This window comes from Lissotriton vulgaris, chromosome 9 (assembly GCF_964263255.1).
Source record: "Lissotriton vulgaris chromosome 9, aLisVul1.2, whole genome shotgun sequence".
NCBI lineage: Eukaryota > Metazoa > Chordata > Amphibia > Caudata > Salamandridae > Lissotriton > Lissotriton vulgaris.
The window spans coordinates 10787250-10801612 of record NC_141697.1 but is presented as its reverse complement, the minus strand read 5'-3'; the positions used below and the strand labels follow the sequence as shown (position 1 = coordinate 10801612).

The 14363-nt window shown below is 48.1% G+C and overlaps 1 protein-coding gene across 1 annotated transcript in view; it reads left to right on the top strand.

The window, feature by feature from the left end:
• Positions 1 to 14363, top strand: part of LOC147689528 (uncharacterized) — a 185709-nt gene that overhangs the window by 133243 nt on the left and 38103 nt on the right. The window contains exon 4 of the mRNA XM_086937854.1: positions 12755 to 12907. Within this exon, the coding sequence (XP_086793980.1) occupies positions 12755 to 12907 (153 nt within the window). The remainder of the gene's footprint in view (positions 1 to 12754; positions 12908 to 14363) is intronic.

Below are 14363 nucleotides of genomic sequence, written 5' to 3'. Positions count from 1 at the left end.
CCAGACCAGTACTATGGTCTGACCATATGCTGGTGACCTTTGATATTCTGCATAAATCCGGCCCCACCATTAGAGATAAAGGGCGTTCCCCACAGATGCCCCGTGCTTTCCATAGAGTGTCTCCTGACATGATTGAACAATGCCTGAAGAATCACCCTTGCCTGCTGTCAGGTGACATTGAGGAAGATATTGATCTCTTTCAAATATGGCTAGTGCATTGTTTGAGGGAGCTGGCGCCGCCCGAGCGGTCCCTCAAGAATTCGTCCCGCGCATCGGCGCCGTGATTTACTCCAGCGCCGAATTCCAGCCGTAGGCTATGTAAGAAAGCCGAAAGAGCATGGAGATAGCAGTTATTTGGAACCTCTGAAGGAGGCTTATAGGTGCAGTATTAAGGCCTATCATAGGGAAATTTATCTCCGGAAAAAAGCCTACTTTGCCAGAAGGATTGTGTGAGGCCATTTCCACCAGTAAAGAAATCTTTCTGGTGGTGAAGGAGTTTACTTCCCCGGCTGCCATCACGTCTAAGTGCTCCTTTTTGGAACCATGGGTGTCCCAACTAGCAAGCTTCTTTGTGAATAAGATCAAAGGCATCCAGGTAACTTTCCCTGCTGCGGCGGTAGGGGGTGTGCTTAACCCAGGACCCCCATTCCTGCGGTGGCTGTTGGGCAGCCCATCCTGTCAACTTTCCCCCCCATGGAACTTCAATCCTCTCTGGAAGTTCTGTCTAAAATGAGATCCGGCTCCCCACTTGATCCATGCCCCACCAAGTTTCTAGCTAAAATAGCATACATCGTTAATCCTATTGTTAATCCGATTTTAAATCGGTCTTTGGAAACGGGAGTTGTGCCGCAAGCGTGGAAACAGGTGATGGTTCTCCCCCTTTTAAAAAAACTGTCCCTGGACCCCAGTATCCATGCAAATTATCGACCTATATCGCTGCATACGATCCTGGCCAAGGTGGCCGAAAAACATGTGCATTCTGTCCTGGCTGACTTTGTAGAGTCACATGAGATCTTGCATTACACCCAGTCCGGTTTCAGGGAAAACTTCACCTCTGAATCGGCACTGTTGGAGGTCTCGGAGGCCATCAAGGAAGTTCTAGATAATGGAGGGAAAGCACTGCTTGTGTTATTAGATCTATTGGCGGCGTTTGACACCGTTCCCCATGACCGCCTCCTGGTAAGACTCTTGGAGATTGGTGTTCGGGGAACGGTGTTCAGATGGTTCGAGTAGTTTCTATCTAACCGACAACAGACAGTCTTGGCGCCTCCGTACTCTGCTGCATTGCCGCCTCTGGAGGTGGGAGTTCCTCAGGGGTCGATCTTGAGCCCCACTCTTTTTAACATTTACATGTCCCCTCTCGCGGCACTGGCAGAGTCTTTTGGCACCCAGATTGTCTCGTACGCCAATGACACACAGCTTCTTTTCACATGCGGACGGAACTAGGACTTTGATGGAGATAGCATTAAGAACTGCTTGGGTGCGGTATTTTCCTGGTTTCAACTTAACCAGTTGAAATGTAACTCCAATAAGTCTGAGCTCCTCTTCTTTGGGGGCCCTCCTGATCCCAGATGGAAGTCCTTGTGGCCAGCTGGGATGTATCCACCTTCCTCTAACTCCTCCTCGGTAACGAAGAATCTTGGCATCAAGATGGACAACTGTCTCTCTCTAAAACCACAGATTCCTGGTCTGGTCGGACAGTGTTTTGGAATACTAAAAATGTTAAGGAAATTCCTCCCTCTCCTTTTCATTGCCCACAGGAAAATAATGGTGCAAGCCTTGGTTGGATCGAGACTGGATTACATGAATGTACTCTACCTTGGCCTGCCTGAGTTTCTTTAATCTCACCTGCAGGTAGTGCAGAACTCGTCGGCATGAGCAATCTTTGGCCTTGGCCGTAGTTCTCATGCCACTGGACTGTGGAAGTCCCTCCACTGGTTGCCAATCCGGAAACCCATTGAGTTTAAGGCTCTTACCATAGCGTTTAAGGCCCTCCATGGCACTGGGGCTCTCTATTTGAGGAAGAGAGTTGGCTTTCACCATCCATCCAGAGCCTTACGCTCGGCCGCCTTGACACTGGCCACGGTCCCGGCAATCAGACGTGTGTGGACCGGTGGTCGGTCCTTTAAATATCTGGCGCCGAGGGCCTGGAATGCTCTGCCACTCGCTTTGAGAAAGAGCGTGAACTTAGCCTCTTTCAGGAAAGAGCTTAAAATGTGGCTGTTCTGTCTCTAATTCCCCCTCTGCCGCTGGGGTTATGCTGTGTTAGGTCTGATAGATCCGGGACATTCTTGTCTGAGTAGCTGAGCGCTCAATAAAACTCCTGAGAACATAACATAAGATATAACCCAGTTTATAGACATACTCATATATTACCCCCCACTGCTCAGACAGACGCTCAAGCATGTAAAAGGTTGAGTTCCAACGTGTTGCCACCTCCTGGATTAGTCCTTTGACTGGCAGTTTACATTCATGTTGAAAGCTTCTCAGCTGCTTCCGGGCCTTAAAAGATTGGCTGAAATGTGTGCAGATTCTTCGGCAGGTGGTCAGTAATTTGATGACTGTGTCCTCTTTTTTCAAGAATTCTTGCACCACGATGTTAATACTGTGCGCCAAACACGGCACTCTGAAATATCCACTATCAGTCATGGCCCTAACTATATTACTGCCATTATCCGTGAAAACATAACCAACTATGCAGCCATTCATTGACCTTCCTGTGAAACTCCTCCAAAAGGTTACGTGCAGTGTGATATTTCTCCATGGTAAACATGCCTACTGTTGCATGTTTGCGAGTAGCTTGAAAAACTCTGTCCGTGTCAACACCTTTAGATAGCTTCTCATTAATCCCTGCAAAAGAGACCCAGTGTGCAGTGATGCACATGTAATCAAGGGCTTGGCAACTGGTCCACATGTCTGTTGTCATGTAGATAGTGTGAACAGAACTCTTCAGAATAGCTGCGCCAATCACCTCCAGCACATCTTGATGTAGAGCTGGAACAGCAACCCTGGCAAAATAGGACCGGCTAGGAACCTTCCATTTAGGGCAAACTGTTGCCACAAATTCAAGAAAATCCACCCCTTCCACGAAAGAGAAAGGGAGAAGGTCCAGCGCTAGCATTTTAGCCAGCTTTGCATAAAACAGACGTACCGTTGGGTGGTTGCGTTCAAATGGCGCATCCAACCAAAACATGCTGCTAATGGTGCGCTGGACTGTTTTTACGTGATGATGATGATGATGCAGACTTCTTCAACCCAGTTAGGCTCATTGATGTACTTTTTTTCGCATTGGTGTCTCTCCCAGACTCTTAGTGTGCCTCATACATGTTGCAGGGAGGGGTAGAGGGTGTGGGCGCTACCACTGCAGTGCTGCTGCCAGGGGTACTGGGTGTACCAGAAAAAATATTCGCCGGTTCTTGACTTCCTCCCCTGCACAATCAGCCCTTCGTCAGCATTAGATGCAGTGTCAATGGATACATTTGGATCAATTCTACTTTGGACTTCCTGGATCTTACTTAGGTGTGCATCCCACTGGATAGTGTGGTGTTTTTTGAGATGAGATCTCTGGCCTCCGGTACCATAGCTGGTACCAAGCTTACCCCGACTAACTGATACTTTACAAATTGAACAAACGACCATGTTTTCCACCTTTTGGCTAACAGTAAAGAAGTCCCAAACTGGGGACTGGAAATGTTTGCTGGTGGTGGAGGTGCTACTTTAACTTTCAATGCCAGATGAAGTGGAGGATGGGCGTGGCTGAATTCATTTCTGTTGTTCACTTACAGCACACTACTTGAGGTAATGGAGGTCGAGCTGGATGGAGGTCCCTGCCGGCCCTTCTGACGAGAAAATATGGAAGCTGTAGGTCGGTTTGGTGTTGTAGTTAACTGCGTTGGTGTTGGTACCAGTGCCACGCCGCCCACATCGGCTCAGCAGCCATTCGGGCGTGGGTGAAAATGTTTGTCTGCTGCATGCCCGCTAGGGCTGGAGTGACGTCTGTGATGACTGGGTCATCATCGTCAGGCTGTTTTTCAGCAGCAGAAGACACCACTTCTTGTTCGTCATCATCACCCATAAGTGGAAGCCTTGCAGGAACCTTCCTTTTAGGCTTAGCTACCTTTGTCGGCTCATGGCGTGCCTCACTCTCAGACTGCATTTGTGGGTTCCAATCAGGATCAAGGTCATCAGAATGAAGGGGGCTTGAAGAAGAACTTGTAGTAGTAGTAGTAGCCCTCCTTGACCTTTTTCTTGCTGGGGATCTGGAAGACAATGGATAAACATCAGGAGGAGTGGCTTCCTCGCATGATACCTCCGCTTCAATATCAATTTCCTGATGTGCCCCTACTTCTGGAGGAACAAGCATTGTAGGCAGTTGTGCCGCTCCATGAACCTCTAGTTGCACCTCTCCTTGTGCCTCTCCTTGCGCCTCTCCTTGCCCATGAACATGCGCTTGTACTAGTTGCACCTGTGGTGGTCGTTGCGGCTGTGGTTGTTGAACACTCGTCAGCTGAGTTACGCCCGGCGTTGATTGGATGGTACTTTCTTGTGATGAGCCAACATCACTGGTCGATGGTGATTGAACAACTAAAGTGGCTGCCTTTGCGGCGCTCATGGGCTTGGGCCTAACTTGGCGTGGTGGCACTGAGCCCAATGAAGCGGAGGTGCTGCTTCCAGCTTAGTCACCGGCGGACACCGCTGCTGCTGCAGGCGTAGTTTTTTTTCTCCAAAAAAGGTGTCAGTGGGCACACCAGTCTCCTTGGTAGGTGGTGCCACTTGCTTCTTCTGCTCCTTCTTACTGGCAGTGGCACTGGCAACTTTTTTCGCTGAGGCGCTACGGCCACCTTTTTTTGGGGCCCTCTTGTTCAGATGTCATAACAGCAGGCCGCAGTTGCACGAGTTGCAGAGTTGTCTTGTCTGTGACCACACGTGACGTCAAGTGACGTTGTGCTGCACACACCCTTGCAGGACTTCTTCCTGGCACTGGTGGTTCTCTTGAGCACCTAAAAGCAATGAAAGCCAGAGGAACATCAGTTAAACACCCCAAAAAGTTGAAAAACACACAATTAACCCCACAATCCAATGCCATCCATGTTCTCAATGATGTTTAAATTCAAGACACCCCACAGAAATACTTGGCCCATGCACCTCTCACTACCACTGGGCCTAATGGATGAAAGCAAGGCAACCTGGGTGCAGGCCTGAGCACACTGCCTGGCTTCTAAATGGGCCCTTGTCCCCCAGCTAGATGGCCTGGCCCTGCCTGGACCAGGCCTCAAAATGGCCCCCACCCACATGGCCAGGCCCCAACAACACCCTAAAAAGTCGAAAAACACACAAAAATCACCACAATCCAATGCCACCCATGCCCTCAATGGTGTTTAAATTCAAGACACCCACAGAAAGACTTGGTTCATGCACCACTCACTACCCCTGGACCTAATGGAAGAAAGCAAAGCAAACTGGGTGCAGGCCTGAGCACACTGCCTGGCTTCAAAATGGCCCCTTGACCTCCACCACATGGCCAAGCACTGCCTGGACCAGGCCTCAAAATGCCCCCACCCACATGGCCAGGCCCCAACACCACCCCAAAAAGTGGAAAAACTCACAAACATCACCACAACACAATGCCATCCATGCCCTCAATAATGTTTAAATTCAAGACACCCCACAGAAAGACTTGGCCCATGCACCACTCACTACCCCTGGGCCTAATGGAAGAAAGCAAATCAAACTGGGTGCAGGCCTGAGCACGCTGCCTGGATTCAAAATGGCCCCTTGACCCCCACCACATGGCCAGGCCCTGCCTGGACCAGGCCTCAAAATGGCCCCCACCCACATGGCCAGGCCCCAACACCACACCAAAAGACGAAAAACACACAAAAATCACCACACTCCAATGCCATCCATGCCCTCAATGATGTTTAAATTCAAGACACCCCACAGAAAGACTTGGCCCATGCACCACTCACTATCACTGGGCCTAATGGAAGAAAGCAAATCAAACTGGGTGCAGGCCTGAGCACACTGCCTGGATTCAAAATGGCCCCTTGACCCCCACCACATGGCCAGGCCCTGCCTGGGCCAGGCCTCAAAATGGCCCCCACCCACATGGCCAGGCCCCAACACCACCCCAAAAGTCGAAAAACACACAAAAATCACAACACTCCAATGCCATCCATGCCCTCAATGATGTTTAAATTCAAGACACCCCACAGAAAGACTTGGCCCATGCACCACTCACTACCACTGGGCCTAATGGAAGAAAGCAAATCAAACTGGGTGCAGGCCTGAGCACGCTGCCTGGATTCAAAATGGCCCCTTGACCCCCACCACATGGCCAGGCCCTGCCTGGACCAGGCCTCAAAATGGCCCCCACCCACATGGCCAGGCCCCAACACCACACCAAAAGACGAAAAACACACAAAAATCACCACACTCCAATGCCATCCATGCCATGCCCTCAATGATGTTTAAATTCAAGACACCCCACAGAAAGACTTGGCCCATGCACCACTCACTACCACTGGGCCTAATGGATGAAAGCAAATCAAACTGGGTGCAGGCCTGAGCACACTGCCTGGATTCAAAATGGCCCCTTGACCCCCACCACATGGCCAGGCCCTGCCTGGGCCAGGCCTCAAAATGGCCCCCACCCACATGGCCAGGCCCCAACACCACCCCAAAAGTCGAAAAACACACAAAAATCACAACACTCCAATGCCATCCATGCCCTCAATGATGTTTAAATTCAAGACACCCCACAGAAAGACTTGGCCCATGCACCACTCACTACCACTGGGCCTAATGGATGAAAGCTAGGCAAAATGGGTGCAGGCCTGAGCACACTGCCTGGATTCAAAATGGCCCCTTGACCCCCACCACATGGCCAGGCCCTGCCTGGGCCAGGCCTCAAAATGGCCCCCACCCACATGGCCAGGCCCCAACACCACCCCAAAAGTCGAAAAACACACAAAAATCACAACACTCCAATGCCATCCATGCCCTCAATGATGTTTAAATTCAAGACACCCCACAGAAAGACTTGGCCCATGCACCACTCACTACCACTGGGCCTAATGGAAGAAAGCAAATCAAACTGGGTGCAGGCCTGAGCACGCTGCCTGGATTCAAAATGGCCCCTTGACCCCCACCACATGGCCAGGCCCTGCCTGGACCAGGCCTCAAAATGGCCCCCACCCACATGGCCAGGCCCCAACACCACACCAAAAGACGAAAAACACACAAAAATCACCACAATCCAATGCTATCCATGCCCTCAATGGTGTTTCAATTCAAGACACCCCACAGAAAGACTTGGTTCATGCACCACTCACTACCCCTGGACCTAATGGAAGAAAGCAAAGCAAACTGGGTGCAGGCCTGAGCACACTGCCTGGCTTCAAAATGGCCCCTTGACCCCCACCACATGGCCAGGCCCTGCCTGGACCAGGCCTCAAAATGGCCCCCACCCACATGGCCAGGCCCCAACACCACCCCAAAAAGTGGAAAAACACACACAAATCACCACAACACAATGCTATTCATGCCCTCAATGATGTTTAAATTCAAGACACCCCACAGAAAGACTTGGCCCATGCACCACTCACTACCCCTGGGCCTAATGGAAGAAAGCAGAGCAAACTGGGTGCAGGCCTGAGCATGCTGCCTGGATTCAAAATGGCCCCTTGACCCCCACCACATGGCCAGGCCCTGCCTGGACCAGGCCTCAAAATGGCCCCCACCCACATGGCCAGGCCCCAACACCACCCCAAAAAGTGGAAAAACACACACAAATCACCACAACACAATGCTATTCATGCCCTCAATGATGTTTAAATTCAAGACACCCCACAGAAAGACTTGGCCCATGCACCACTCACTACCACTGGGCCTAATGGATGAAAGCAAGGCAACCTGGGTGCAGGCCTGAGCACACTGCCTGGATTCAAAATGGCCCCTTGACCCCCAGCTACATGGCCAGGCCCTGCCTGGAAGAAAACCTAGAGGTGCACTCAATAAACTAGTCAAATTATCAAAATGCTATACTGCTCGAAACCAAGGGTGCATCACCACTAAATTGTGTGGGCTCACACAAAGAGTGAATAGTGGTAGCTAAGTAGAGGAAACCTACTTGTAGTGAGCACTGTTCCCATGGGAAAATGTCAATTTTCCAACAAATTACAAGGAAAATAATAATAAAATTATACACGAAACAAGTGTTGTGGAATAATAAGTTCTATTTTATAATTTTCTGACATAGAACTTTCATCCAACATATACAAATATATACATTGCACCTATTTTACACCTGTGATGCATGTAGATCAACACATTATACATGAAGGTATAAATAATTACATGTTAAGATCACTATCAATGTATTTCTGAAAAGTAGAAAAACAATATCCATATATATTCATGTATCAATACACGTTAATTTTCAGGAGTAGCGATGCCCAATGCATTTCGGGACCTGAAGGTACCCTTCTTCGAGGCGAAATCCTAAAATATACAGAGAGTTAATCAGCATGATCAAGAAAATGATAACAACAGTCTGTAAATGGAGACACATGGCATTATTTTCACCTTGCTAGATACACGCAGCTCATATATGTTTGGTTTCGCCAGTAGACATCAGGTGAATTACTTCCACCTCAGGCATGCTCTCTCCGAATCTCGGAAAATACCACTGTGCATTTTTCAGATTTTCATTCGCTGTTTCCCTTTATTTTTGCTATTTCGTTCTCTGCTTCCTGAAGTACATAATTTTGTAGCCTATAGATATACTCCAGTTGAGGCAGTAGTAGGCCATAATTTCTCTGCAGTTTTTTTCCAGCAGTTTTTTCCCCGCATGTTTTTATCTGCTCTGTAGTTAGGCATACAACGTGTATCTTTGCTAGCAGTGAAGGGGCTAAATGTTCTTGTCAGGAAGATTTAGTTTATTGCTTATAGCTATCCAGGTGGCGCATTTTGTACAAACAGATGATGCAACCTTATTATGGTATTGTACTTGTATCTTAAGTTGCAGATATAACACGGGAAGTCAGTGACTTTAACACTGTATAAATTAATAATGTTCTTACTTGTGGATTCCCCCCATATGTGTCTCCATTCAAGTTGTGAACAAGTTTTAAAATTGTAGGTGCAGCAACTGCAATGCCCCAAACAAACAACACCAACTTACTTGTAAAATCTCAAATCCAAAAGTGAAGTCCAAAAAGTCCTCAAATACAAATATCCAGCAGCAGCCACAAAAAGTAATCCTTCCAGCTCCATATCCAAATGAAAAGTGACCAGGAGATGGACAAAGCACTGGGAGGAGCCTGCTGGACAGGAACAGGAAGTTGGAGACTCTGGGGCACTTCCTTCCTCCCACCCCCCCCCCCCCAAAAATGGATTCCTTCCACCAAAAAGTCCAGCCAAATCTCAATCTGAGGAGTTATTCTGATAAAAATCATGATTTTCAGAAGGTTTATGCTGCCTGCGGTGGATTTCTTGTGCAGAATTGCAATTTTTGCAATTTCGGGAAAGCAAGCTGTTCAAATCTCTCGCTGTATGTCAGCTGCGCGCTGCATCTACGTGTGTGGCATTGTTTACTCCCGCGATGTGTGATCGCGGGCCCTTATCACGTACTCGCGTTGTCAAACTCTTGCTGTGCAAAATGGCAAACCGCGATGACGTATTTGCGGTCGAAAAACTCACGCGCAATCACGCAGCAAGATCTAAAATGGCACAGCCCACGCAAACCGGGAGAAAAAGAACTCGTCGGACTCAGAATCACGGTAAGTCAATGCCGCGCGCGCGATATTATATTTTTCAAGCGCGACCAAGCAAAATAATTCGCAACTTGCGAATTTGCGGATTTTTGGGCAAAGTCGCGCGATTCCCAGACCGAAAATTTTTCAAAAATCTGCAAATTCACCTGCGAAACGGATTTTACGCCCATACTTAGTGTTTTGTCTAGTGCCAGTTTTGACTCATCGCAGGTAGCGCAGAGGGTTAATATGCCTGCTGCAAAGAACAAGTACCATGTATTTTCACAGAACAATATTTTCTGTGCATAGCTCATTTGGCTACTGTCACAGAGATTATTTTGTGACTGTGAAGGTCATAGGTTGCAATGGTAATCTAGCACTATGAGCAATGCGGTGCCATCAAAGAGCTGCATGCAAGCTGCATGGTATAGGTTAGAAAGTTATGTTTTTCCCAGGCTTTCTTTATCCTGATGATGCTAAAAAAAAAAATTGGGGTAGAAATAAATTCTTATTAGTTAAGTCAACACTAACCACTGTGTTATGTTCTGAATGTGGATTTGTGCTTCTCCAGACCAAGCACTCTTAAAACCTGCCTACAAGTATCAGAATCATGTGAATCCTACATGTTATAGTCCCCTTTGCCTTATGTAACGTTTTGTATAATGTGATTACACATGTATGATACATTGTCTCTGTATGTGTGTGTGAAGTGCTCCATCACCCTACACTGGTATGAGAGGTGCTATAAAACAAAATATATATGAGGGAGAGGCTGTGCAGAGATGAGAGACGCTGGTGGTCATATCCTGGTGCACAGTAAGCTCATCGTTTACTATGCATCGTTTACTATGCGCTGGTGGTCATATCCTGGTGTACAGTAAGCTCATCGTTTACTATGCATTGTTTACTATGCGCTGCTGGTCATATCCTGGTGCACAGTAAGCTCATCGTTTACTATGCATCGTTTACTATGCGCTGCTGGTCATATCCTGGTGCACAGTAAGCTCATTGTTTACTATGCATCGTTTACTATGGAGAAGTGTGGCTCAGGGGTTAGAGGCGGCAGACCCGGAATCTGAGATCGGTCCTGGACCAGGGTTCAATTCCCCGCCCCGGCGGGTCTTGGGCTACAAATTCCACGGACTCGATAATTCTCGTCCCGGTGCCTCCTTCACTCACGGGTTCACACTCTGCGACTCTGGGCAATAGCTTGCTTAATCTCCACAACGGCCCCTCGCGGCGGGATGCCTGACTTTCACCCTGTGGACACCCTGTCGGGGCTTCTCACAGGGGATTACCAGGACGGGTTCCCTAGGCAAGCACCAGGATGCCCTTTGTGGTGACAGGTTGCACTATATAAGTATACCTACATTTACATTTACATTTACTATGCACTGCTGGTCATATCCTGGTGCTCAGTAAGCTCATCGTTTACTATGCATCATTTACTATGCACCGTTTACTATGCGCTGGTGGTCATATCCTGGTGCACAGTAAGCTCATCGTTTACTATGCGCTGGTGGTTATATCCTGGAGCACAGTAAGCTCATAGTTTACTATGCACCTCTAGAATAAAGGTCTCCTCTGCTTTAAAGCTAAAACAATTGAACATATAAAGTGAAAAATGTGTTGTACAATGCACTTTTTTTCCCCAAAATGTTTTTGGGTAGGGAACCCTCCCCTTCAACGCGCCCCTTTGTAGTGGTCAGGCTCTCTCCCTGCACAGCCTCTGCACCGTTGGGGGGCTGGTCTTGCAAAATTTGCCAGAGATGCTTTGGATTCCCAGCCCTCCCCTGGAAGGATGCGTCAATGCATAGAGCCCAACCCAGAGCCATCCATCTCCAAATCCAAGGACGCAAAGACGAAGTCTAGATGGTGGAACTTATGAAGATGATACCACTTTTCTTTGTGCTGGGTCTCTATCCTAAAGACCTGTTCTCATGGGGACTGCTGGTGTACCTTACAACTAGAAGATTTCAGTTGGGACCGGGAGTGTGATAACACCATCCATAATCAATGGAGGACTTCACAGTGAGTATCGATCCACTATCACAGCCCTCCGTTCTACAAACTAAAAAACTGTTACAGCCTTAATAGGTTTTGAAGAGTGTTCCCACTCAAAGTTGAGTAGCTGAAGCTTCAACCAGCAGATGAGTCCTCTCGGGTCAGAGCCATTTGAACAGAGTCGGAAATATCATAAGATTGTTGCTATAATGTAACGTTGCATCCCTCGTATCAAGTCGCAAGTTCTCTGGTTCAACTCAAGCGTAGCCCATTGGGACACCAATGTCACAGCAACCAAGTGCAGGACACTATATGAGCGCTCTATGTTGTTCCTCAACACAAGAAGGAGTTGGGGCCTTCCAGGGTTCCCCGTGTATTGTGTTTAATTTACTCTTCAACACACCTGTAAACAAAAGTCTTTTCCATCTTGAGTTTTTTGAGTGTTATTTACTTTATCTTGCTATATAAATACTTCTCCAAGAATGAGCCTTGATGGCCTGGCTTCGCTACCCCAGTAGAGAGTGAAAAGGCCTCACAGTCTACATTATATGAGGTCAATGGGGTTGGCTCCAATGTTTACTCTGTGGAGTCCACGGGCCACAGTGTCGTGGTCAGAGGTTCTGAGAAAAATGTTAACACATTCATCTATAAAGATGCTGGGACAGCTTGCATTGCAGGTGAGACTGGCAGGCCCTTTGGTGCAGCATGTCCCCAGTAGAGGAGATGTACCGATGGACTTGGTTATCCCCTGTCTGGAAAGTGTATGTTTGTCCAGGAATGCACAATGGGCGTCTTGTATATTGGAGATTTGAGAAGTGAGTGGCTGCCTTGTGGAAGCGGCTAACTGGGGCAGTCTTGCCAGGAGGGATGTGGTTCTGTAAGGACAGGTCCTCATATCTCTTTGACGTTGGATTGGACATTATCACCTTTGTGATTTTTTTATTCCTCAAATGTAGTGGAAAAACCCCTGAGATGTATTTTCCTTTTTCCTTTAGAGTTTCCTGCAAGAGGGGTGGCAAACGGATTCAAGTGTCCAATTTGCTTCAATGACAGGTCCTCTAATGGATGCGAATCTTTTGTGAACACTCCCTGTGCAGGCAGCGAGGACCAGTGTTCCACCTTTACAAGATCACGCGGCCCTGAACCAGGTAACCCTGACGGATGGTTCATCATCGTTATTAATTATTTATTATGGTTACTTATTAACAGGTCCCAGTAAAAATCTGTGCATCATGTTGTATAATTGTACAGCGCGCGGATACACTGTGCCTTAGAGCACTAGAGAAGAATGCTCAGATAAAATAAGCATTTATTTATGGAATTCAATAAAATATGCGTTTATTTAAATGCAGCCGCAATTAACATTTTGAAAAACAGTGTTGGACATTACAAAAAGAATACACATAGGGGTCGATTAGGATGGCGGACGGACTTGCGTCCGTCCGCCACCCCTGAGTAGGAGGGACCGTCCACATGGGCAGCGGCGGTTCCTCCGTGGCAATTAGGATGTGACTGCCACCCTGGTGGCCACATCCTGTATGTTTTACATTGCGGCGGGTGCTGCTTGAAGCCGCACCCGCCGCAATGTAAAAAATGAAAGCAGTCATTTGCATGCACAAAGTGGCAGGCACCGCGCGGTGCCTGACACTTCGTGCACGCAAAGGCAGGGGGGTACCATAGGTACCCCCCATGTGCACCCCCCATGCAACCTTCACCCAGGGGGCCCACAACGGGCCCCTAAAGTGAATATCTGTATGCTTTTCCACAGCGGAAAAGCCGCCGCGGAAAAGCATTACTTTCCCTACATCCTAATATGGCTGGCGGTGTCTGATAGACACCGCCAGCCATGTTAGTGCTTTTCCGCCGTGGTCGCCTTCCGACCACGGCGGAAAAGTGGAGGACAGATTGTGAGACCCACCAGCCATCCTAATTTGGCGGTGGGTCTTTCAGGCCTCCTCGGCGGATTCCCCGCATACTCCGGGCCGGCGGTGGCTTCCGCCGGCCCGGAGTATGCGGGGAATCCGCCATCATAATGACCCCCTCAGTACATGGGAGTGAAAACAGGTGGAGTGGAACAAAAAACAAAAAGGTCATAGATATGCGAGTGCCATAGAACCCGAAACATGTTAACAGGTCAGTGTAACAGGCAAATGACTGCTTGCTTGAGGTACATAGGCACAACTGGCATAGCTTTACTCTTAGGAAGAACTGCATGCAGATCTCGAATGAGATAAAAGGTGGGGGATCTCTGCATGGGGTGTGACCTTTGCAGTTATAGCTTTGACTTAAACACAAACAATTTCTGTGTGTGTGTGCCACCCGACCAGTATTTTGGTTTCTCTCTGAGCTTTCTGTTATTTTATCCCATATAATAACCCAACAACATAGGACCACCTAAACTAGACATGACTGTTGGCTTTTTTAAGGGTTGTTTGTGTGGAGAAAAGCCAGGGAGTGGTTGACCATGTATTCCGAACATCCCATTGCCAGGCATTGTGAGAAACTCAGGGGCCGATTCACAGAACTAACTTAGGACAAAATCCTAAACTTACTACTTTTGGTATTCAAATAGGGCCTTTAGTAGTAGTAAAGTTAGGACTTTGT